General features: G+C 40.9%; 1 protein-coding gene across 5 annotated transcripts in view; it reads right to left on the bottom strand.

Annotated features, from left to right (window-relative positions):
* Window positions 1-392: 392 nt before the first annotated feature.
* Window positions 393-27,563, bottom strand: part of CLCN3 (chloride voltage-gated channel 3) — a 509,534-nt gene continuing 482,363 nt past the window's right edge. For 3 of the 5 annotated variants that reach the window (XM_078677053.1, XM_078677054.1, XM_078677055.1), the window contains 2 exons: window positions 18,753-18,828; window positions 393-3,717 (listed from right to left, as the gene is read on the bottom strand). In XM_078677053.1, coding sequence (XP_078533179.1) covers window positions 3,559-3,717; window positions 18,753-18,828 — 235 coding nt within the window. In that variant the 3' untranslated portion in view covers window positions 393-3,558. The remainder of the gene's footprint in view (window positions 3,718-18,752; window positions 18,829-27,563) is intronic. The other 2 variants (XM_078677057.1, XM_078677058.1) reach the window with 1 other exon arrangement.

Here is a 27,563-nt window from a genome sequence, read left to right as displayed (position 1 = left end):
GGGGTGTCCTTGAACGGGATAAGCAGTCCAAAGGCTTAAATCTATGGAATAGTAGAAAGCATATTGAAAGAAAAATATTGGGGTTTATGCAGAGGCATGAGAGAGACACCCAACCATAATGGATATGACAACACTGGCTACATAAAACCTAACGGTCAGAAAACAAATACAATGTGGATTTCAATTAGATCTGCAAAAAATGGTGATTAAAGAGGCAAATAGACTTCTTCATACATTACATTTTATATCTTATTTTAAACTTTGATCATTACAGTTATAAGAGTGCTTGTCTGTAACAATCGTAGCTCTAGCATACTAGAATAAATAAAAAAAAACATATCAATATTAAATACAGCTCTAGGCAACATCCACAGATTAACAAACTATGCATGTTTGAGAAACCAACAGTTTTTTAATGAACAAAAAGATACCCACTGGGTCCTCCTACCACATCTGCAAATATTAGTTTATTTCTTTGAACAGTACATTTTAGGCACACCAGAACGCTTCAGATGAACGTACCTTATACACCGTTTTCCTTGTCAGGGATCTACTATACAACAACCAGACAACATGTCTTACATGTCAAGCAGGAAAGCACATTAAGCATCATTGTAGCTTAATGTGACAGCACTGTTCTAATTTTTTCACTGTGGTCTTCTGTACAATTATGCATGGGGTAACAACAATGGATCGTCCAATGGCATACTCATTTGTTTCTGGCAAGTATCACGTCAATTGGTGCAGACCAATAAAAACAATCTCTAATTACAATGGTTTCTGAGACTGAATTAAGAACTTTGAGTGCTACAGAACATAAAAGCCTTTAAGGACAGTATGCAGTTTTTTGTTTTGCCTAAAGAATGCCACAGGCTCTGAACCATGACCCCCCTCCCTCCAAATACATAATTAATGAAAAGTTGTAACTATAGGTTTTACATCTTTAGGATAGCTTGATTGTGTAGTGCCAGCAGAGCAGCAGAACAGGTTGTTCTCATGATAATTAGAAGTCCATATCTAAAACAAGATATAAACAGAGAGTGGACCATCCAGGTATTCAAGGGATTTTTTTTTCTCTCAATTAAACTGTCAATTCATTAGCTGCATCAGTGGGATTTTCAAAGTCCCTACCTAACAAACCACAGATGAGAGAATGAGATGATAAACTGACTTATATTTGTATAGTTTTAAATTCTTAAAAAACATAAGTAAAGTCTTCAATGGCCATGGGGAAAAGTTATAACTTAGTGCAAGATGTGAAACATATTTTGTCAGTGCCAAGAGTTGCACTATCATTTTCGTTTGATTTGTTTGTAGAAGAGAAGAAACTGTAGTTTTCAGAAAAATAGGATTATGAATGAATTTTAGCATGCTGTTAGTATAACACAGATTTAATGAATTCAAGGATGTATTCACATTATTTAAGATCACTAGTAGTCTGTATAAACCAGCAGAACACTGAAGTGCATCATAGTGTTTTCATTCACAGATAGCTGTAAAACAAGTATGTATTATGCCACATTATGACTTAGCATAAAATGCAAAAACATGAACAATCCAAAGTAAAACAATAAAAAAGATCAAAACAAGTCTTTTTTTGCGATTCAAAATGCTATCCAGTTTTAAACACGGCTCTCACACCATTTGATCTTTGAGAGTTCATACAGTTTGCCTATAATGCCCCTTGCTCTCCCCCAACATATAAACTACCCGTTGCGAGGCACCCAAGAGCCCCTTCTATTCCGCAGTGTGTCTCAATATGAGAAACTTCTGCTTCAAAGGACACCTTTCTGCAAGGTGTACTTCTGAGATTTCTAATTTCTAGAGAAAAAGAATGACAATGGAGTGAAGCAATAAAACTGCAATTTGTCAATGCTGCTAATGAAAGGAGAAAAACACTGCAACAGTATATGATAAGCATGAAAACACTGTCTATTAAATCACACTGGTAACCTGTAGACTGGACAAAGTGTTTGTGGTGAAGGAGATTCTGAAGGATGCAGGATTCCCACTGTGGAGAAAAAAGCAACTAAATTATATTTCCTTATAGCCAACTCAATAAGAGGCATATTCGAATTTAGCCTTTGGCACTTTGTATGTTGTCCAGACCATACTGCTGAATTCCAGGACATAAGAATAAAGGCCTGAGAGCAAACTCTTGAAGTAGATCCATAAATCTGCCCTGACAACAGCATGGAAAATAGTAAGACTTGATCAGAAACCAATATGTACCAGACATAGATCAACACAAAACTGAAATCAATTAACCACCACTGGCATAAGTTCAAAACTTGAGCAAGGCATTTAACCTCACCCAACATGAAACCATCATTCTGTTGCCTTTGTTTGATGGCTGTACTGTTGAATCTATAGGGAGTGATGATAAATGTGTATTGTGACAGGGTTTGTATTACACGAGGATGATGACTGTTTGCCATGGTAGTCAACATGTCAGTTGCTTGCAAAATTGAGTGGTTTTAATGTACTTTAAGCTCCCAATGTTATTATATTAACTCCTTCTGTGCATACACGAGTGCTGCAAGCTGTGCACACAGTTAGACGGGGATGTCTATGACACAGAGGTGCAAATTAATAAAGTAAGCACCGTGGAGAGATGTTGATATAAAGAGGTTGTGAGGTATCGCAGATTATTTTGGCACAATAAAATCTGAAAGTAGCATAAAATCGAAACACATTCACTAGATCACAAGATCAAAAATGTCAGATAGAAGGGTGAAAAAAAATTCAAAAATATATTTGCTTTTACTTCACTTGATTCATCTTGTTAAGGTATATTGTACATACAGGTTTGGTAGTGAGATGACTTATGGAATATTGAAATTACTATCCTTTGCTAAGGTTCTTAATTTATATTTATTTGTAAAACACTACTTTTTTTAAACCAATTGACAGTTTTGTCTTCAGTGGTATTCTGTGAGCTGAATTCCTTCAGCAAATTAGATTGGTTTGTCTGGGAGCATGTAATAGTACCTACTAGGATGAAATTGGTTGCAGCAGCAAGAGCAATCTGTGCATAAAAGCAGTTTGTTTTTTGCAGAAGTAGTCAAAATATGCCTCTTTTTGTTGTAGTAAACCTAAAACTCAAAATCTCAGAAATACACCGTAATGAAGTTTCAATGTGACAAAGGAGAGAGGGAGAAAGAAAGACAACTTATGAGCCCATCTGGAATGTTGAAAGGTAATAATGTTACACAGATACCCTGCACAATGTTATAAATAAACATGTATCAATTTTGCAGGAATACAAGGGGTGGTTTCACGCAGACTCTTCAAGATAGCTCCACTCTGTGTAATTCCAGTGGAAAGCCAAAACAAGTGTGTCTTTTGAAGGCCCCTCAGGCACAGGACAGCCCCATCTCTCAACAATGCACCATCATTGCGTATTATATCCAGTGCAGGGCAGGAGTGGCAACCCCACAATAAATATGAAAAGTACATCACTTTTACTCCCCAGTAGCTGCTGCATTAGTGCAGCACGATTGTGCAAAGAGCTGCCAAATCTTGAGTGTTTTTCTGCTGTCAGGAGATGTTGTCCGGCTACTGTGCTGTCCTCATTAACAAGTGAACTTCCTCTTCTGATTCCTCTCTCTCCTCTGCAATGGCGTTCAGCTGAACATTATGGACTCTGGGTCGTGGTTTGCCATCTGGGCCATATGACGGAGGATATCTTTTTTTGATATAATGCCAAGGAGGCGCCTAATGGGAGGTAAACCAGTTGATAAATGTTAAAACATAAGAAATGTGGTAGTTTGTTAGTAAAGAGACAATAAAACAGTCTATAATTTCTTGTGTATAAAAAAGTGCCATTACAGTGCTTTTTAAAGCACAAACCAGCTTAAGTACAAAGTGTGTAATAATATAAAAGCAGGTACATGCCAAAAGCTTTTCTAATCTTGATTAGAGGTGGCTTTTTGATCCAGAGATATACCAACAAAAAAGCAAGGCGGCAAAGGTTGGAAAAAAGCTATGTGATCAGTATAGGTAGAGAGTGATATTGAACCTATTTCAAAGAAAAACCAAGCAAAATTCTGCCAACAAAAAATAAAGCTGTGTACCTGCCAATGGAAGACCCTCTTTTGGGTTCTAGTTTGTCAGTTTATTTACCCCCTCTTAAAATACATTGTATCCAGTCTACTTCAAACAGGACTAAGTGCATGACATAATTTAATGCAAGTACCCTTTCACAAATTACTAAATGTTAGAGGAAGGTCTACAGCCATCTATTACAATTGACAAATAACCAAAATTACCTCCCATTTTTTTTTAGTTTTACAACTTTTACGTGTGAACTCCCAAATGCAATAACCCTTATCTTTTTTGCCCTACTTCACTTCGAACTCAGAATCTGTGCTGTGGTTTTATTCAAAACAGTCAATATCACACAGAGGGTAAACTCTGCCCAAGGATCACTTTGTGACAGTTAAAATGAACTGTGTTCAAGAGAGGTGCTCATTCAATGTGCCCAGAAGAAATCAAATCTGTAGATGCAAAAATAAAAAGTTACGTGAGGCAACTTGAAGTGGTGAAAGCTGCAGCCCTAACAAGGCAGTAATACAGAAGAAGCAGAAAGAAAATCGAACGAACTGCTGAAGCATGTTATACTGGTTAGTACGATTACTGCTGAAAGGAGGCATGAAATACTTGTGAAATTTTAGAAAAAGTGGCAATGCCCTGCATCATCATGTTCTGCTGCACGATCACTGGTATTTGTTTTGGGGTTGCAATACTGACGCATCTCAAAACCATCAAGGGGGGTTATCAGAATCCCTAATAAGCTCCGTTTCTAAGGGCTTTCTAGATCAACTACATAACAAAATGTGTTGCCATTGCATCAGCAGTATTGTCCCATGGCTTCAAATGCATCAATTTCTCTTCAGAGACATGAAATGCACAAGAGCCTGAAAATATTCGCTGAGTCTGGTAGACCATTCACTAAGAACTCCCTCCCAAGATTTATGCATGTTGTACTTCCAGTCAACAATCTTTGTGCAAAGTCACACCTAATTTAATGTTCAGACCTGGACCACCCAAACTGCATACACAAAGTGGTATTTTCTTACTACTTTCGGCAACAACAGAAAAAACTGAAAGATATAAAACTTCAATTGAAAAAGAATTTATAAGTAGTGCCTACCTGCATTCATGGCTCTTTTGAACAATGAGTACTTGTTTAGAAAGCTCCTTTGTTTGCTGCTATGAAAAGCACCTTATTATCACTGTATTTATTTAAAACAAATGCCTGATCATGTGTATTTTGAGACTCGCCCACTGCTTTTATACCTTAGCAGTGTTTTGATAGGAATATGGTTAGACACTTAAATCTCTCTTTCTCCTTGTGGGCACGCAATTGAAAAGTTGCAATTCATACAACCCTTTTATTATGTGGATCCCTCAACCCCCTAAATAGTGTTTTCTTTTGTTTATCTTTTTTTTAGATGTCGTCTACATACAGTTTTTAGCTAATCGTTGTCAAGGACTTATTGTGGGGGAAAAACAATACTGACAGTGGGCTTTGGGTCAGTTCATTGCCCACCATTAGTTGGCTTTCTTGTCACTCATTTGCTTGCTTCTTTTATTTGTAAGGTCCTTCCCTTTCCTTCCTCTTCTTGTGTACGTTCATCCCCTTGAGCACAGCTTCTTTACCATATTTTGTATTGGATGGCTTGTACCCTTCAACAGCTCATGTTGGAAAGCTACTTTATTTTTTCTTTGAGCATTCCATGGGAGTGCACGTTAGGTTAATCTCCCCCATGTGCTTCTTCCTGTGCTCTTGGTATGCTCGCCACCCTTCACCCAGGTCTTCTGTAAAAGCACATTAACAGGTATATTTTTTGCTGGGCTTTGACAAAAAGACATACTCTATAAGTTTGCTTTTGTTTTAGCTCCTGTGTTCCACATAATACATCAAAATCCAAGCTAGCGTTTACAAAGGCAGCTTTTATGACTCTGGGGAGGGGCATGCTTATGTACCTCTGAAAAGGAGCTGTGCCTTCTCCTGGAGGCGCATAAACCTGCTCCCCTGGGTGATATACAGAACCAAATGACTAGTCTGAGTTCAGTGTCTTGCGAAAAGTAAATTAGGCGTTGGAAAGCTTTTAAATGACACTTCCTTATTGATGGGCTCAGGCAGCTGTTATGTTCTTTTAAGTGCTGCATCTAGCCATCTCTGTTATTTTTAATCGGGATCTCAAGCAACAAGCTTTTTACATTCTATATTAATAGTTCCTGCTTGATACAAATCTTTAGTTGATATTCAGTTTCGAGATACAGTAAGATATGTTTGCTCTTCCTCCAGCACTTTGACCCGTTTTCGTCTCGTAAGTAGCTCTATTTGCAGGCACGGGTTTCTTTACTCTGTCATGATTCAGACATGCCGACAGCCTCCGTCTGAGCAGCTGAGGTGCCATGGTGGGCATTAAGTTCCACTGAGACTTTTAAATTGATTCATGCCATTCAGAATCACGCCAGATACCTGGCTCTTGTTATACCCTTTCCTTGTAATTGCTCTCAGGAGGCCTTTATAGATGAATGGCCGAAACACATTGACTACAATTATGGAGGAGTCAATCAATGACTAATGTGAATTAAACAACTCTTAAGTTTCTAAGGACAAAGACTTGCCTAAACAACATGGAGTGTGTTGACACTATGGACTACCTCCGAGTGTTAAAGTGGACAAAGTAATAATTTATAAACACCCTAAAATTAGGTTTCCAGGATGGTATAATAACGAGTGTTTTAATTTTACTGGTTCTGATCAGCTTTTTATAATTAAATATGTGCTCTTTAGAATAAAGCACAATACACATGTGATGGCTGCTTCATTAGGAAATTGGAATATTTATCACACCTTAGTCAGACAAATTCTAGAAATAATTGAGTCCAAAATAATTGTTTGTAACACCCAATAATGACTTAACCATTATTCAGGGCATACCGAACGTGCATTGATGCATTCCCTAGGGAACTCTATGTGTGTGAGGTATCTGCACTGTGGTCAAGAGCAGCAGCAGCTTATGATGCCTGGATCAGGTCGACAGGATGTTCCTCGTGCAACACTACTCTGTGAACATGGACAGTGTAGAAGTTACTGTGAAGGCCCAGCATTTGTTTACACGGTGGGATGGTGGCTGAAAAGCACAAGTGAACTGCACAACACAGCTATACAAGAATCCTTATCTTTACAGACGCTAAGAAGGAATGAACATCTGCAGTGAAATAGCCCTGACCAGTGGATTGTTTTCTCCTGCATTTTTCTACGGGCTCGTCTATTTTTCCTCTATATCAGCTCCCTTTACCTCCCCTCCCCATGTGGGAGGAAAGTCTCAAACTATAGGCAGGGTCCCACATTCTCACAACAATGCCTCTAAATGGTTTAAATCAGCCATCTTAGAGGACCTCTTGAAGAATTTGAGGAAAGTTTAACAGATACAGCCACAGGCCTCAGCTTGCTGGTGTATCACTTTCTTGACCCAGATCAGGTTTGCACAGATGTTGTGGATAAATATTGTGCTCCGAGATATAGGTTGATATACCCCAGTGGTAAAAGAAAACGAAATGATGCAGATTGGGGACATCCAGCTTGCAGCCTCAGAAGTAAGAACTCCATATACAAGACTTGCTTAACCATGACCGCATTGTCTATTCTGGATCTTCTGAGTAGACCTTGTCACCAGTGGTATGCCCAGTAAGACCTTTGCAAATAGTTCCAGAATACTCTTAGTGCACAATGCCTCAATCCTTCCCTGGAGGGCCGCATGGCATCTACCCTGTATACTGACCCAAAGATTATCACACATTTATAGCCAAATTTGATGTGATCCCAAAAAGGGATTAATCTGCCTTGGTGAGCTTGTGAAGACAATATCATCAGTCTTTCAGAACCCCTCACCAATACCTTGGATCTGACCCTTACATTCAAGAAGATGGATCTCTCATTCAGCCATAGGAGTGTGAAATTATACGCAAACTGCAATCTGTTGGGTAATGTGGGTTGTGCGATTTCTGCAGAACGTCATTACTTCCTTCCTTTCCAGATTAATCCCAAACTCGGAGTTTGCTATGGCAGACGTTCACCATGGGGTGAAGGGATACCCTTTTGGTGATCTTTTCGTGAAGGACCTAGCCAGATTTTTTCACATTCGTCTAACAATTAACAGGTTGAATAAGGCTTCCATCCAAGGCCTTTTAATGAAGGCTGGATGAGGATGGGTATGCTCTATTCAGCTGATGTTTCACATCAGCAGGGCTCTAAAGAGTTGATTCCAGTCGCAACTTTGAAGGATGATCTGTCCATCAACAGCTCAACTCCGCGTTCCCCTCTCATCCCAGAGGTCCACAAGGACAGGCCTCAAGAAGCTCCTTCTACAGTGTAACTAGTTCCTACTCTGATTTCCAAGGTGAATATAATATTTTCTCCATAGATAGGTCTGGAAGGCAGGAGCAACATGGTTCTCCACAACTGGCACTACGTGTGATAGGACACTTGAGTTGTGGTGACATTTCAGGTTTTTATTTATAGCTTTACACTTTCCTGTCCAAACCTCTTATGCTACAGTTGTTTTTTTCCCTCATCAGCAAACTTCTGGTGGTCAAAGGAGAAGTAATGAAAGGTGTCCTTTAGGAGTGTTTCTGTCACCCCAAGGGCATCAGAAGCCATATTGTTTTTGCTGAGAAGAAGGGAACGTTGTCCACTTAGACATCAATCTGTGTGATTACAACAACTGAATTGTTCACAGACATTTCAATATACAGGGCCCCTTGTTCTATGGAATCAGTTAATAGAAGGAGATTGGATGGACTGCCTGAACCTCAAATATGACTCTTTCGTAGTCACTATCTTTCCTCTGCCATTTTCTGGCTGCAGTTCAGTGGGAGGGCTGCATATTAAAGTTCACGGTTCCCCCTTCAGACTCATCCGTCACTTGGTGTTTGACCAGGCTTTTGACTCCGCTGATGAAATTTCAAAGATAGCGCATGGTTCCAATGTAGACAACTTGATTCTCATGTCACTTTCTCTTGCAGAAATTCATATGAAGGTCTGCCTTCTCCAAGATCTATGAGCATGTAGCCCAAAGTTCAGATGAAATTCTTGAGTCACACCATAGATGCAGTTTCCACCACCCTTCACTTCCTTAAAGGGAATTGGTTTTGATTAAATGGGAATAGAGGAGCGTACGGATGAGAGCCCAGTTACCTTTGATAATGCTAGCAAGGACAGAGTGGCTATTGGCATCCACTCTTCAGTCCAACTTTCCAGTAAGTCCAGATTTTTGACTTACACAGGGGTCTGTCTAACAGAAACATCAATGGTGACTGAAACATAAGGAATATCCTGGACATTTTCATTTCATCATCAGACGTTGTGAAAGGCAGATGCCAGCTGTTGGGACTGAGAGGTTCACTGCTGTGACTTTATTATGGAAAGCAATTGGATCCCAAAGGAACTTTGGTATCACACAAACAGCCTTGAACTGCTGGCGGGATATTTCGCCATTCGATCTCAGGCTTCTTCCTAAACACAATGGAGCATTCTGTTACAAATGGATAATACATCTGCAATAGTAGTAAATCACCTGGGAGTTACAAAGTTCAAACTATTGGCAGAAAGTGAATTTTACACCTCTGTATTGAACACGACTTGTCAGTGATGGTGGAATACCTCATATAAAAAGGGAGAATGAAGTGGGCTTCAGATTTGTTAACATGGAAGCTAGACAAATCTGTTTTTCAAGCTTAGCTATTTCAATGGTGTGTCCGTGCAGGGTGAATCTGTTTGCTTAAAGGCTGGGCATCCAACTTCCCATCTTCTCCTGCTGGATGCAAAATTCAGCACCTCTACCGTAAATCGCTTTCCTACAAGTTGATGAGGAGAACCAATGCCAAGGATTTTCCACATTTGCCAATATTCTCAGAGTGACATCTCAAATCAGGAGGCAAGTGGTGGGCATCATTTAGATAATCCCATTTTGGATGCGTGAAGCATGGTATACAGTTCTAATGGAACTGTGGGTTTTCTAATCCGTTTCACACCAATAAAGGCCCAATCAGTCTCCATTACCCCCAAAATGAACTAATGGCCTGGAAACGTTCCAGGAATCTGGCAACACCTGGTCTTTTGGAATGACCAGCCCCCGTCATTTGGCTATCAACTCTCTTAGGTAAGCCATTTCTGCTGAACATTTTCCTACTAGCTAATGGGCATTCAACTTTCAATAACATTTAAACCTAGATACTATAGTTTTATGTTAGACTAAGCCAAAGACTATGTTGATGATGCTGTTTTGTCTGATTTCTTGTAGAAGTGCGTCAAAAATGAGGTCTCTGGACGGAACATGTATAGTATCCATGCCACACTGTGTTTCTTTCCCTCTGTCTAAGAGAACCAAGCCCAGCACCAGATCCATCCATTACATATCCTAGTTTTTCATATCATCCCAAACTTCGTGTAAGTCATTGTCTCAAAGCTTATAAGAACATGACTACAAATTTAAGGTCTTCACAAATAAGCCGCATGTGTTCACCCCAACACTGGCCGCTGGATTGGCAAAATCATGGCTGAAGAATGTACTGATGTTAGCTCCACTGGAGTGGATTCAAGGACGGAAGCCATGGTTTCCAAGTCCTTTGCACTAGTTTAGAGGATATTATGCATTTGGGTGATCGTTTGACCAGATCTACTTTTAAATGGATTTCTTTTATTCCCATTGGGGATTCGGCCTCTATGGTCATTGATAACCTTTAAATAGCCTAATTATTGCCTCCAGACCCGACATAAAGTAACATTTTCTAACTACAGCAAACAAGAATCTTCAACTTTATTATGGATGTGGGAGCAAGAATTATCCCATCTAGTAATCAGATCTGTTGTTTCTACTATTGGTTATTAAGGTTTGTAGATCTAAAAGGAACATATATTTATTGTGATACGTTGTTCTTGTGCATCCTCTGCCTGTTGTGTGTCTGTTTACCAACTGCTTCAGCTATCTTTTGCCTCAGCTAATGAAGTCAAAAAGACTTGTACATATCGAATGGTTACACTGCCACTGACTACATTATGTCACTGATAATATGGATAAAAGTAATTTACTACTTCATCTGCATTTAATAATGGCACACCGTTGGTTCTACTGTCTTATATTACAAGTATAAATTGCAAGCCAGGAGCACTGGCTTTGACAGTGCTGGTTTCCTTTGGTGATTATGCCTTAGTAATGTTAATTTAAGTGGGGATCCTTATCTCATTGTTCTTTTCTACTTTAGGGGCAGCTCAGAAGCAGGACGAAGTTCTGAAAGTGGACTCTGCTGACTGGCGACATGGGGACATCTTTGCAGCAAGGAAAAGGAGTGAGAGTGGAAGCTCAAGAAGGATATGGACTTGTTTGGGTGTGAATGTCAATTTCAGCTGCATGCCTCATAGTTTCACTGTTGGAGACTAATGAAGGTTAACATTAGTTTTTATTTCTGGCTGTTGTCCTTAACAGCTTTGAAAATCATTGTTTCTCAAAATCTTACTTTTTCCTTGCCACACCTCGGGTTTAAACAATGAGTGAAATTAAAGCAGGGGGCTCCATAATAATGACCTCAGTGGGATGTCCCTAAAGCTCATTAAGCACTCTGCACTGCAGATGCTCAGCGCAAATCTCCATCTGATTCTGGAACATTAAAACATCCCAAATTAAATCCATATGACCAGGTAGCTAAGAATGTGGGAACACGTTTAATACATCTTTAAAGATAGATTCAAGGAATAAGTCTAGCAAGATATCCCTAAATCCACAAGGAAGAGTACGGTGACGTCTGAAGCTGAACTAAGTTTCCAATGTATTGCTTTTTTGAGTTTCTTTAATAGGGACTCAATCAACGGTTGAGATAGACTGGTAAAGTTATGTCAGGACAAGTTATGTTGAAAGCCCAGCTTCTCTGGTAAAATATTTGATTTGACAAAGGAGACTTTAGCAACATAATTATAGGTTGAATATTTAATATCAAGATATATATAAATTTTGCATTTTTAGCTAAGGGAAAGAAATACATTCTCATACGACTGTATTTGGTTACCTATGAAACAGGATCATCAGCGGTTTTGTTTTTGTTTGAAGTTGAATTAATTGAGGAGCAAGGAACATCTTACAGTTTGTTTGACAGAACACAACTTTCAATCATGGACAGTCACTGGATGGAAGGATTTCTCAAAAGATTGAAAAGACTCAGACTCCTGCTTATTCACATCCAGATTAGATCCTGAAGTAAATCAAAGACTAAACAATGTGCACTGCGCTTTCACCAGAGGTCATATAAGATCTACATTTGGGTACAATGGTCACACTAACATGCTAGCAGTTCTTTTTTTCAACACCGTGAAATTAATCCCAAATTATTTGGCTGTTTGTCCTCTTTGCAGCAGAAAATCAGCATCACAGCCATGAAGCATGATCTTAGGCTTATTTTGGAAAAGAGCAGGTTGGGTGCTGTGGTCTGTCTTGACCTCTATGCAACCTTTGATGCTGTCTCCCAGTCAGTACGTCTAACAAGGCTGTCAAAACTTAGAAACTGTAGACAAGCACTGTGTTGGCTATACACTATCCTCATAAACAGAATACAGATTCTTAGCCACCAGTCTCCCATTTTTCCATCTGTTGTGGAATACCGCAGGTGTCCTAGCTGAACCCCTAGTTGTTCAACATTTATAACTCTACACTGGGGTCTATTGTCAAATCCTTTGGCTACAATTTTAATAACATATGCAGATGAAAAACCTTTTGAATAGCTGAAAACGCTTATGTAACAAAAGCTAATTTTCTGCAACACATGACAGAAGTTGAGATATGGTCCAATTGTTTAAAGTTAGAGAAAAAATCAGAGGTACTGATTTTTGAGAAACATTTAATTGGCTGCTCTCCAATCGTGGTACTCCGAACTTGACCGTTCCCTCCTTCTCAGATGCTTTAGCAAAAAATCTAGGCATTACGTTTAATAACCCAGTTTGTTCTCGCACATTATATGTTGGCAACCTGCTTTTTAAGATTCTCACACTTATTCTGTTTTCCTCACATAAGATAGTGGTCCGAGCACTGATCGCTTCAAGAACCGATTATGGTAATTCTTTGGACTAGGGGCCAACAGTAGCTCCTGCAACTGTTACAGATTGTGCAGAACTTGGCTACAAGACTCGTTCTAGGTCTACCCATATTTCTTTCCATTAAAATTCACCTTCATGTCCTACACTGGCTTCCAGAATGGAAGAGCATCTTAGTTAACATTCTTTGCTTTACACGAGTGCTACATAACATGAGCCCTATCTCAGGAAGAAATTATCATCACAGTCCCTTCATTCTGCTTCAATTCATCTCATAAAGATCCTCAAGATCAGAAAGTGAGGATCTGGCAAAAAAGCCTTTTCCTTCAGGCAGCTAACTTGTTGAACTAAATTAATGGTTGTCTGAGAGATATTCAGAACTACCTTCCCTTTAGGAAAAATCGTAAAGACAAGGCTATTATAGTCTCCTCAGGAGTCTTGCTCCTCTACCACCTTCTTTCCCGTTGGTATCTCTCAGGTTCAGGCCTGTTATCAGTGCCCACAGACGCTATTGTGTATTAGCTGCACTTTATAAATCCATATTCATTCATGAAGTCTTATGACATACAATATGTAGTGTTCTTCAGGTACAATTTTGTTATTGCCACAAAATATATTTTTCCTCGGGAAAATGCTTTGTTAGTGCAACAAAGGGGATTGCATAAAAATGAATATTTTCAAGGGATGTAACCAAGACCCCATTCGTGTTTGAACTTCATTGAACAATGAGTTTTTTCAATGCTTTTCCATTTCCTGAACATGGGAATACAATCTGAACCCCAACTAAATGATCTTTTTTCCCCAGAGATAAGTGAACTCTTTTCAAAACAATATACTTCTCCCTGAAGAGGAAAGAATAAGGGATACTCAAAAATGAAATGCCCCGATGGTGTGATATACACTTCCCCCACGGAAATTGTCGACACTTTCGCCAACTACTATGAAGCAGTCTACACCTCCTCTTCGGGTATGTCCTCTGCTGAGGCGCAGACCTATATTAAAGATATCCAAATGCCCTCCCTTTCGGACGCAGATGCTGAACTTTTAGAGTCCGACCTTACGACGGATGAGGTCATGGGTGCTATACACTCTTTGCAGTCGGGCAAGGCTGTGGGGCCAAATGGAGTCCCAATAGAACTAAATAAGCGTGTTTCTAGTCAAGTGGCCCCGTATCTGTTGCAAATGTTACAAGAAAGTTTAGCCACATGGGGAGTTGCCTCGAGATCAAAGGACGGCTACAATTATAGCTATACCAAAACCTGGTAAACCCCCGGACGAATGTACATCGTACCGTCCTATTTCGCTACTGAATGCGGAAGCAAAGATATTGGCCAAAATGATCACCGTACGCCTCACCCCCCATCTGGAGACTCTGGTGCACCCGGACCAGTCCGGGTTCATGCCGAATAGAAGTACTGCTCTAAACTTGAGACGAGTTCATGCGGTAATGGCGCAAATATCGGCTGTATCGGAGCCGGCTGTTATCTTGTCCTTAGATGCGCGAATGGCCTTCGACATGGTCGAATGGCCGTATTTATTCACGGTGTTACGACATCTAGGCTTTGGGCCAAAGTTTTGTGCTTGGGTAAAACGCCTGTACACACATCCACTTGCACATGTTGTTGCTAACGGACATATTTCCAGGGATTTCCGGTTGGTCCGCGGTACGCGTCAGGGATGCCCCCTATCGCCTTTTGCTTTGATTTTGGAGCCATTGGCAGCATGGATACGGTGGGACCCCATGATAAAGGGTCTCAACTGGACCGAGTCCTGGAAGGACCGCATATCGTTGTATGCCGATGATATTCTTCTTTACTTAACTCTCCCCAGGCGCTCCCTCAAGGTTCTTCTTGATACCTGTAGGATTTTTGGGCGGGTCTCTGGATACACCATCAACTGGTCCAAGTTGGTGCTATTTGTCCTTAAAGGGCCCCCTCCGGTCCTTCCAGACGACTGCCCCTTGCTGGTCACTGATGGACCATTTAAATACCTGGGGGTATATGAGTGACACCGAATCGGGAGGTTTTTTATCATCGTAATCTGCTGCCACCACTTTGGGCATCGCGCCGCCTCAGCCGTCTCTGTAATAGCCGCGGAGAAAGGTTCTACAACCCTTAACCTTATGATATCCATGTTAGGTAGCTTTTCACATGTTGGCCATGTGCCACTGGGCAATTGGAAAATGACAATTAGCGCGTTGGTAGCACACTCACTTAGAAAGCTGGATGGAAGGCAGATCAGCCACGAGGAATAAGACGTTGCAGGTTTGCAGGCTTAAAAGGCAATATGCTTTAAGGAATTAGGTAGAGTGCACATTTCTAAAGGTCTAGGGTAATTTAATGGGCGTTTTTCTAGCAGAGTGATGGGGCGTTGGAAGATTGAAGGCATAACATACTTGTGGTACTATGTAGCATAAGCATTAAGATTTCTTGTAGTTCTTGAAAGTAGAATAAGGAGGTAAAGGGGCACTATATTTATAAAATTAAGTAGTTAGGAAATTATTTCATTTAAGATTACTTTAGAAATTGTGTGAATGCTGCATATTTTTATATGGAATCTAAAACCTAAAAAAGTAAAAATTAAAATACTTCAGACTCCCATCCGCTGAAATTCCAATTTCTAGTTACCAATAAGCATCATTACCATTTAGTTTTTACCTCCATTTTGGCAAAGTGTGCACATTAGTTCATGAAACAGGCAAAAATAAATAAAGCTTTCAAGGCCTTCTACCCATCTAGGAAGGGTGATATGCAAAGAAAAGCTTTATTCTCCTGACTGGTGTTTTGGAATCTATACATTTTAGTTAAAAATAATTAAGAACTAAGTTTGAGGTTTTCGCAATGCTGCCGGCTGGACATAAAATGTAGATGGGCTATGTTAGCTTTAATCCTCATTTCAGTAAAAGACAAAGCTGGGAAACATCCTTTACAACGCAACTTTTACAACGCAGTGCCTTTACGACGCAACTATTACAACGAAAACCATTACAAGGCATTGCGCTGGGGGGCGCTCTAAGATAGGGAATAGATTTAATTTACTATCCAACACCTTCCCTAGTGTCCACGGGGACTGGAGTTGGAATAGTAAATTAAACTATTCACTATCCAGCTCCCCAAAGCACTATGCGTTGTAATGGTTTGCGTTGTAAAAGTTGCGTCGTAAAGGCATGCGTGGTAAAAGCATGCATTGTAACGACGTACATCCGACAAAGCTGGGTAGAGAGAGAGTTTCTTGCTATGTTTGGATCAAATGTATAATTAGTTATTCACAAAAGATCCCAGGTTCACAAAAGAACCCCTAGAAAATATTTTTTACTTCCCATTTACAAAAACTTGAAGCCATTTTAGAGTACCTATGAGCACATACTGTACATTTACACATTACTTTACTTGCACTTTGATGTTTTTCCTACATGAGGAAAGATATTGTTCCCTGTTAATGCTAACATCGTACCCTACTCCCCCACTAACTTTGGCCATGCTCCCTTCCTATTCCCATCATGGAAATGGATTAACTCCTGCCCTCGGCTATCGAAAAGAATGTGAATACCCACACAAGCAAGTGTGGTCTCAATTGTTTCAGGTGCATCTCATCCTGGAATGGCCAGTCCAAACCTCTGGCACAAAATTTACTCACCCCAAAATATGATGTGCAAGTAAATGATTTTGCAAGTTTAAATCCATTTTTTGTAAACATAAAACATGGGTAAAAGAAAAAGCCATTTGCATTGATAAGTTGAATGTGTGTGTTCAGTTGGTGTAAACTGGTCACCAGTGTCTAGACACGTTAATTACTGTGATTTCCTCGAATAATAAACACATTTAATTTCCCTCTAAATTCTGACATCAATGTAAGAGGAACCTTGTAAGCCAGTACTCATTGTTATATAATGCCATGAATGTAGACTTGAATGTTCAACATTCTATGATCCATACAACAAAATCGTTTACTCAAGTGTTCTTTTGCTATTGTACACTATTTGCCTCCAATGACGGAGTAAAATTAGGATTTTCTTTATAGTTAAAAAATTATGTATATGAAGCGAATCTTTAATATACCCTAAAACTGAATATCCATAAGAATATTTTATCAACACAAGAATCGTTTTAATTTACCAAGCTCTATGCCGTATCAAAAAATGCCTGTGGCGTTGAGTAACTTACATATATGCAAACTACAGATAAACATCTGTGATTAGGAAAGGAGGTGTTTTTTCTGTATTCATATATACTTTGCTGCTGACCACTAATTTAAAAAGGAAAAAACAACACTAAAATACCTAATTACAAGTAGTGTAGAGCAAATGTATTAGTTGTTCATGAAAACGTCTTCTGTGTTTATAATGCAGGTATAGTAACGCCTATAAGAAATATTGCCACCTAGCGATGCCTTAGCCTATATCTGTTTCATTGAGTATTTGTGTATGTCTCGTTAAATATCTATCAGATACACTAAATCAACTTGATTAAAACTAAATGGTGCTCACATGATCCTGCCTCAACACCCCTGTGATTTTGATTTATTTAAAACTACATTGAGAGCTAACCCATGCATTGACTTACCCTCCCCAAATCAGATTATTGACAGGCACTTAAGTTGCAAAGGGCACATGCATGGTTTAGACATACATGGCATGTGCTGCCGTACAACTGTATAGTAAAACAAAACAGTGGGCTCACCTTTAAAAGGCACAGCCTTGGACTTGCATGGATGCATAACAAAGAAGGTAGTTAAAGTTAGGAGTAAAAACACACATTTTCAGTTCTGGGTTTCATTCTATGCAATGCTGGGACTGCAACAGTTCGATAGGAACAAGAATTGCATGGCTAACATGATAGGTTCTAATAAAAGTATCTTGTGATCTACTGATAAAATGGGGAGTTTTTCTGCCTTGTGGTGGGGTGCATTTGCCTCACCCCATATGTAACTTAAAGTAATGTTAACCAACTTCAGGACTGGTTTGTGACAAACAGCACTCTCAAGGAAAACAACTCGAACATGATTGCTGATAGTCCTAGTCACCTTCATAACTGCGGGAAAAGAGCACAAAAAAAATAACTATTTCTGTTAACGCCCATCTCACTGTCAATGGAGTCTACTGCAATACAGCGTCTCCTACTGGTTTGTATCTTTAAGAAAGGTCTAGTGAGGAGTATAGTTGGAATATAAGTATTTGTCAAATTAGGTGTTCTCTTTTAAATATAAGAGGGCACAGCTGATGTGTCTAGTTAGAAACACAGCAACAGGCAAACTCGTAAATCAACTCATTAAAAAGTTATTAGAATGTAAAAACAAATTGGATTTCTTACAGCCCTTTCCAATCAAATCCTAAATACATGAAGCTTATACTACATCTTCAGTTTCTTACAAAGCAGAAAATTTGGCAAGTCTGTCTAACAGACGTAATTGTTGGTTCAACTGCAGCACAGTTAAGTTACAGTCTTTGTCCCATTCCTACAAATAATTACATTCAAAGAACTGTAGGATATGCTTGCTGCATAAAGTAACTTAACGACATGGCGCCAGGTCCATGCTGTTCAGCGGATGTCAAAGGAACTGAACAGTTCACAAGTTTCATGCATCCTGACTTCTAACGTATCTAGTAAGGAGGAGGAGAAGTAGGAGGAAAAGGAGACGTTGTAGATCTAATCACCAGGGGCTCGATGTGCTGCTTTAGTTGCTCGAGATGTTCTAATATGTTCTTCTTTGTGATGATCCCCAAGACAATCCTGAAACAGATCACGTTATGCTAATAATTGTGTCGGAACGAAAATGCAGAAACAAATTAAATAAAGATCCAATCACACAGACAAAAATTCAGAAGAAAGGAATGATAAACAAGAACAACAGGAATGCTAATAAGGAAATTATAGTTTAAAGAATGGGAAAAAATAACAGCTGTAATTATGAACAGTCCCAAATGTTTCTGAAACCAAGGATCATTAATGATCATCTTTGAAAATCTCAAATTAAAGTGAATGGCAGCTTTGGGTTAAACATTGATTAAGTCTACATACATCAACACTGGGTTGGTGAACTTTTCTATGCCACTAACGACAGCTCACTATTAGCTGTTAAACAAGACTATGACGGTAATGTGATTTATTGCAATTTATCATGTCTTACATATTATGTCAACAAGCACTACAACAAAATCACTAACACTGTAATATTATTTTAAGTACTTAAACTCTCAACCGAATGGTACAGAATAGTGAAAAACGTGATTTAAAAAAATCTTTGGGGCTTTTGAAAAATTACCACAAAAAAAATAGATCCCTTGCATATTACTTTTAATTTTGAATATTACATTACATAATTTTGAATACTGACCCCATGAAAACATTCTGAGGGCATCTTACTTACCGTTAAAGAAATAATTTGCAATACGGGTTTTGTTTAATGTAATAAGGGTTTGTTTTCTCTTTGTATGCCTTGTCTTTGTGGAAAAGGCTTCCCAAGAAACAATTTTTCAAAGGCATTAACATTGTGTTTAAAAACTTGTATTTGTGATTGTTTAATGTATACATTGAACCACAATCCTTAATTACACTATAAAATACTCTGGTTATTTGACTGACCTCGGATCTGAGCGGTCTTCAACTTACCCCTCATACATACAGAACATCTCCGGACGATCCTAGATGCCGGCCAAAGTGCCGCGCTGATCCTACTAGACCTCAGCGCGGCCTTTGACACGGTCTCCCATAACATCCTTCTAAATCGTCTGGCCACAGCTGGTATTGCGGACCGTGCTTTGGAATGGTTCCGCTCCTTTCTGGAGGACAGAGCATTCAGGGTCTCAGCCCCACCATTCCTCTCACAGTCCCACTCTATCGGGCAGGGGGTCCCTCAAGGCTCTACACTCAGCCCATCCCTTTTCAACCTATACGTACAGCCCCTCGCGGCTGTAGCCAGAGAATGGGGCCTGTCGCTGGTGTCCTATGCTGACGACACTCAGCTGGCTGTCACTCTAACTGAGGGCCCCTCCTCCTCTGCAGCAAGGTTCAGGGACGGGCTGGCAGCAGTAGCCCAATGGATGACAGACAACTGCCTACAGCTCAACGCCGGCAAGACGGAGGTGCTGCTCCTCGGTAAGAACACCAGTCACTGGAACCAACACTGGTGGCCATCTTCACTGGGCACTGTCCCTCCCCCCAAATCACTGGTCAAAAACTTGGGCGTATGGATGGACTCATCACTCAATTTTCAAACCCACACTAAAAGAGTAGCGGCCACCTGTGTGGGCCTGATGAGAAGCCTTAACCCCATACTCGGATTCTTTGATCCCAAGGTCCGCCAAATGATCATCCAAGCTACAACTCTGTCTCGCATAGACTACGCTAACGTCTTACTCTTGGGCGCCAATAAAGCAGAGATTGCGCGTCTGCAGCGCATACAGAACACCGCGGCAAGAACCTTAGTCGGACTTCCTCGCAGATGTTCGGCCAGGGCCACAATCCGTAAACTTCATTGGCTGCCTATCGAATCCCGAATCAAGTTTAAAGCCCTCGTCATGATCTTCAAAATCCTCAAGACGGGCCGCCCAGAAATCCTCCGGCCTCTCCTTACTCCGTATGTTCCACAGCGTAATCTGCGCTCACTTGGACAACAACTGTTGAAGATCCCCCTCACTAAGCTGGCTCGCACTGGCGGACGCTCCTTCCGAGTATTAGGAGCCAAACTTTGGAATGATCTGCCCCTCAGCATCCGCTCACTGGAAAATCTATACGCCTTCCGAAGAGCTGTGAAAACCCACCTATTTCCTCCCCTCTAGGCCTTGCCGAATATCTACCCCCAGGATGTTATGTGAATTATTAGCGCCGGGACGCCCCTTTGCTGGGGCAGCTGTTTGCGCTCTACCAATATCGTAACATAACATAACATAACATACAGAGCACTTAAACGATGAATCTCTGAAGCAAGAATACCACTTCACATTTATATCCCCCCGCAACAAAATGACCGCTGCCTGAATGACTAGAATATGGTGTTATGGTGTACTACTATGCAGCTGGACCATGGTAAGTACCCACAGCTTTTACTTTGGCTGCTTCTTTTCTGGACAAAGTGCAATAATTTGCTGATGACGGATGGTTTCTATACCTCCTGAACAAGGAAAATCTATTTTTGTCACACAAATTCTAATAATGTAGCACTCAGACCTGTTTTATCTCTTTCATCAAGGAACTATTACGTTATTGCGCCTTCATATTCAAATCACAAGGACTTAATACGCTGTTTTGGAGGTATCCTGAATGTTATCAGTCTTTTATTTCAATTTAAAGACACACCTAGCCATTAATCCTTGAACATTCAATTTCTTGGAGAATCTCCCTTAGAATATGTTTGGGAGAAGACACAGGTTCCGTGCTTCACATCTTAGATCCTTTTGTAGTGAAGACAAAGCTGTAACATTCACAAGGTCCATCTGATTTCTTTGGGCCAGGTTATATTCCTATAACTACGGAATTATGGGGTCAAATCTGGGCAGTTGCTATTGGAAACATGGTCCCAATACAGTGCTGGACAGAGATTTTAGGAAGTTGGATTTAAATACTAAAGGGTACATTTAGCAGTTTAAGCTACTCTTGGACTAGAGCATCATTTCACCTTAACAACAGGAGCCATGCACTTCTGAGATCACCGGTTTTGACAGCTTTCCACACTGTACAACTGTAAAAGTCTATTTATTTTAATCAGAAGGCAGGTGGTTATGAGCTTAAAAAAACAAGTGTCAAAGACAGTAGTTAAAATTAGTCAATTTAGCCCAAACGGGTCACTTTAGATACAATCTCATTCCTTAAGTACATCAATTCTCTTGAAGTCCTGGTTTTAGGTAAAGAGGAGACTGAATAGGGCTTAAACTCAACAAATGATTTGATGAGGTCTATTGTTGGTAACTGATAATTAGTAATTGTCCGGCTAAAAGACATCAGTACAGCAGGAGGGATCTCCAGAAATGTACAAAGACTGAGTGAAAGTGTCATCAAAAAGAAGATAGATTAAAATAATTTACCCTCCGGTGATACAGACATTTCTTTGCGAATGCAATTGTTTTCTTGAGACATTGAAATATCCACAGCTTTTGCCATCTCATTAAAAAAATCTTACTTTAAGATGGTTTTAATGAGGAGGGTCAGAATCTAGGAGACATCCACACTCCCCTCAGTAGTTTTTCTCCAAGGCTTTATGTAAGACGCCCAGTATGATTTTGGGAGGACTATCTTTATGTGCTTACAAGTTGCTAGTTACTGCAGAATCGCTACTATTAGCTATTATTCTCTTCAGCAACAGAGAGACAGAAGCAGCTCCTGCTGTGGAAATATGGAAAGCTTCCAGGAGCAGATTAAAAATACCTGAAACACAGATTAGGATTCCATAACCACAACAAAACTCAAACATTAAACCCACATATAAAACAACATCTGCAAATTAGGTGCACTATGAAAAGTAAGGACTCAAGAAGGGACTGGCGTAACTTATCTAACTGCGATGTCTTGCTGACTAGAGTAGGGCACTTAGTGTTCAAATAATTGCCACCCAATTCAAGCAAGGGACCACTGACAAGTTCTCCACTGTTTGGAACAGTTCTCTCAAAGTTCCAGTGGAAGACATTTGGAATGGATGAACCAACTGAGGAGGACAAAAGGACTCACTCTGTTCCTAATGCAACCAGCGGAGGTGCCTCAAAAAGTAATGCTGGATCATGGAGGACACACTTAGCAGTGGCTTGCCAACCCAGACTGCCATTCCCATTTTTTATGCTTTTCTAGCTGGCACAAAAGTGTGCTGGTTTTTATAAACGAGAGAAGGCCAGATAAAAGAAAAACACATGTAGAGTAGGTGGAATATTAACGGTTTATGACCACAAGGAGTGTGAGCTGAACAAACAGTAGTACAGTAAACATAGTAATTGCATGTCTTCCATTACCAGCTTCTTAAAGAGGTCAAAAAGAGTTCACAAAGAGTAACCTTTCTCATAAGACACAGACACATGACAGACATTCTAAGTGAAACCAAGTCAATAAGTATATACAACATGACCCAAGGATGCCTCATACCAAAGCCCATTGTCTGCATCATTTAACAAGACAGCTGAAGATTAACATAAATAACCCTTCATTAATGGGTACATGTTAAAGATGTTGCTTCTGGTTAATTCAGAGTTCTTCCCAGTCGCTTGGTCCATGGGGCATTCTGTGCAATCCCACAGTCTACTATGGGAATGAATTCGGTCTCCGATCTGTGATGAATCTATGTTATTCTCCTATGAATGATGTTGCTTTCTACCTGCCACTAACAAAATCAAATCCCATGTAATGCAAACTATGGTCAAATGTATGAGGTGAGAATAAATTACTTGAGTATTGTCAGCGCGCTGTTTTAGCTAAATATTTATTTTTTAATTCAACCACCCAACAACATATATTCTAAAAATATATATGTCCGTGGCGATTGTGAGAAAGAACAGGAGCTTTTGAAAACACACAGTAAAGGAGCAGTGCCAGTTTAGCACAGCCTTCTAAAGACCCGTGAAGGGGAGACAAAACAAAGATGCCTATAATTTTTGCAACTTCACTCATATTCCACTTCCTAATTCGCATGGTGAACATACAGCGACTTGAAGTTATCCTTTGGGGAAGCCAAAATGTTACTAAGAAGAGTTGATGCAATACATTCTAACTTTTAAGTGACGGTAGCCAGTTTGTCCCACTGAAAGAAACATAGTAGCACTGTGTCTGCTGTGAATGATAGCTGAATCAAAAAAAAACTGAAAACCAACATTGATCAAGTGTGATCTCAGGGATGCATTCTTCAAAAGATCATCTGAAAGGATATCCTGTATTCTCTTAGTAAATATGGAACATATAACAAAGTCATACTGTCATAAAGCCAATCATGAAATGCCTGTGGTGCCCAAGCCACAAGCCAGTCTGGGGTAGATTTTTTCACCACCAATCTGCCTGTGCCGCCCTGTCCCAGGCACACTTAGGCTGAACCACGGTCATCCATAAAAAAAGAAAGGGAAAGTCTAGGAGGGCCAGGTTTGCGTGACTTTGAATGGCAAAGTTCTGCAGAGTCCAACTGCACAGCCCAGCCCTTCTAGAACATCTACAGGGGTAGCGGCACAGGTCTTTCATTACTAGTGTCCCAAAATAGTATATAGAGAGATACTCCAGTTAGGTCCTTTTAAAATCCCCCCTTTCTCCTCTGGAGTAAGGTTAGTAGCAGTAAAAAGAAATGCAAGGAATGAAGCCCAGTGCTCTTGGTAACAGATGATCTGATAACAGTTATCCCCTTCTAGTTATAACAACGCTTATTTAGAGTGCACCTAAATTGTAAGACTGTGGTAACAAATATCAAGTAAAAACTAAACACAAACGTGCCACTCCTGTCTCTACCGAGGCGTGCCCTTAGTCCCAGAGTTATGATGGGGTGGTAAAGAAGGATTCTACCTTCCTAGAGCAGAGAGGGTGAGATCTCTCCAAACTTCGTTATCCTTTTTCTTAGTAAGCCTCCTCTTACCCTTTCATTGATGAAGAAGGGCTAAAAGACAGAAAGAAATGTGCACTCTTTAAATAACAAGTATACGTTATTTTGACATATTGGAGGGGCGTATTGAGCTAAACAGCAGCAGCACCCCCCAGCTTAGGGAATCTTTGCTACCCATTTTGCAGCACTTCTACTTCTAAAAGGAAGTCGACTGACTTTGAAGATGTTTTCTTTACCTTTTAAAGCACAAGACAACCATTGCAAGAATAGTAATTGATTCCCGGTACTGAAACTGAACTGCTTTGGTTGCACTGCGAGACGAACGCATGATGTACTTAACTTTTGTTTACTCCTCCCCTTGTGGAAACTGTAAAATATAATATTTGCTAGTTTTGTTTTAGGAATCCTGCCGGCTTTGAATTTACTGTTGAAGTTGCTTTCGGTTTACAGATGGTCCTAAAACATCGTGGCTTTAGTTACCCTCTTGGATGGGGAAGATCAAAAGACTTATAGAGAGTTCTGTACCGGTTCGGGGAAATACGACCCTGCAGTCACCAAATGCGGACATCCATCTTGAAATGGAAACGTATAAATTCAGCTTACTTTAGGAGTTCTGTCTTTAAACCAACCACGTCTTATTTTTTAAATTTATTTTGTTGTCTTTCAAAGTGCAATTTACAAAAAATTGGGTTTGGAAAGCACGGTAAACTGGAGAGGTGTGAGATCACTGTAGTGTGGGTGGTCGTCAGACAAACAGATCCAGCGACGGGCGTGACAGAGTAGGAAATGCAGCGAGGGGCGGAAGGTTGTGGGGGACACTGAACGGGGAGATTAAGTGAAATGCACTGATGGACAGAGGTGGTGGGGGGACAACTCCGCGACCGGAGGCAAAAGAAACAAGACGTGCACGGCGAGTGCCGGTCCGGCGAGAAGGGGCGGGACAGCGAGAGCCGATTCAGACGAGCGCCTTCGGATTGGGCCGCGCGACGTCACATGAGCTGTCTACGTTACAAGCTCACGCGCGCGACCCGATCCCAAGGTACGCGTCAGAATCCGACGACGCCATAGGGAATGCTGGGCGCGCGGCCAGCTCTAGTCTCCCCTTCGTCGCGTTTTTTGCATGAGACGCCGACTATAGTTCTCTGGCGAGAATCCGCTTCGCGCATTAGTAGCCGAGACCTGAAAAGGGCACTGATGTGGCCAGCCTTAACCGTGTCATATCGCTTTTTTCCATTTAAGTCACGTTGCACAGCAGCCTGCGCTGTTCTGCAACATGTAAAAACAAAACAGTAGGAAGGTGTTGGGGGCTGGACAACACATCAGAGAGCGTAAGGAGAGCGGGAATGGGGGAAAACAATGTAGTACAGAGGTGGTGAGGAAACACGGATGGGATGAAGTACAGTTACTTTTGTAAATGCGCTCATTTAGGAGATATGCGCGAAAGTAACAAAAGAGTACCTATAGGAGCCTGTGGCCAGTGGAAGGACACTAGCCACAGGAAGCTGAATTTGGGCAATGCTCCATGGCATGGACACACAGAGAACCCCCAGGTGGAAGCTGAGGTGAGGAGCAGGTGCTGAACAATGGTAAGTAAAGAAACGTGAGTGACGTGGGACTAAATGAAGTTGAGCAACTACTGCAGGTCTTTTTCAGTCTCCTCAGAAACCCAATGGATTTCTATAGGTTCAGTGGTACTTCAGGTTCCCTGCAGAGCCCGCATATGCCTCCTGAGCCCAAGCAGGAGGCCAAGAGGCCCAGAAGCCTCAGAGCCACACTCACTGAGACCCAAGACTGAAACTATAGGATCACAGGCAAAATGCCCTTGATTTGTTGTGGTGGAAGGAAGGATTGAAACTGCACCGTACACAGGAACGCTCCTGTGAAACTGAGCTTTTGCAAAGGTTGGCACATTGAGAGTAAACACCAGCATTGTTAGGAGGTTTGCAGTTATCTGGAGTTGTTATATAACTCACTGTGGAGAGCGTGCCTTCAACAGCCAGCCCTCGAGGTAGAGGAAAACTGGAATCCCCTAACCTCCGAAGATGTACTGCAGCCACCACCATCCCTTTCATGAACACCCGAGGGGCACTGGCGAGGCCGAAGGGTGCATGGCAAACTGAAAATGCTCCTGGACTGCAGTTGCATCTGTGGGACTGTTGAGTTGAATGGGTACATAAAAATAGGTGTCCTGCAGGTCCAAAGCCACCATCCAGTCATCTGGATCCAGGGCAGACATAACCCCGGCGAGTATGAGCATTTTGAATTTGTCCTTCCACAAAAATGCATTCTGGGCGGAGATCTAAAATGGGACAAAGGCCTCCGTCCTTCTTTGTCACAAGGAAATCATTGTATTAAGAGCCAGTCCCTGTTTCCTAGGCCAGAACCCTTTATGGCTCCTTTGGACAAATGAGCCTGCACTTTTGGAGCAAGATGGACAGGTGTTCCTCAGAACGATGTTGTGGAAGATGAAACGGGTCAAGAAGAAATGGCAGGGCATAAGTTCTTTGGACATTCTAGAGGACCCATTTAATTTTGCCACCCTTGAAGGAAACATCCGATCCAGCATCCCATAATGTAGTTATGTGTTACATAGAGCAAATTAACTGAAGCGGTGAGCCTTGCCGTCGGCGGTATGTCAACTCTCTGGGGTAGCCTTGAAAGGGGTGAAACTGTTGAAGAAATTGTCTGGCAGGGGTCGAAAGGCCTAGAAAATGTGCCTTGCCCCCGCTTTTTTTTTAAATGTTCCAAAGCTGAATTGTTCTTCTCACCAAAAGTCAAGACAAATCGAAGTTTAGAGGCTTACACGTCTTGATAGAAACCCATGGATCTCATTCACGCATGCCACCAAAGCACCACAATAGTGCCATCTGCTCTGCCCAAGCAGTTAGTAGCGTCATGTCCAGAGCAGATGATGGAGCATCCTGACCATCTTGGATAGTTTGAAACAAACTGGCCAGAAATTCTGCAA

This window comes from Lissotriton helveticus, chromosome 2_1 (assembly GCF_964261635.1).
Source record: "Lissotriton helveticus chromosome 2_1, aLisHel1.1, whole genome shotgun sequence".
NCBI classification, from domain to species: Eukaryota; Metazoa; Chordata; class Amphibia; order Caudata; family Salamandridae; genus Lissotriton; species Lissotriton helveticus.
Note: the sequence above shows the minus strand (reverse complement) of the source record. Positions and strands in the feature narration are given on the sequence as shown.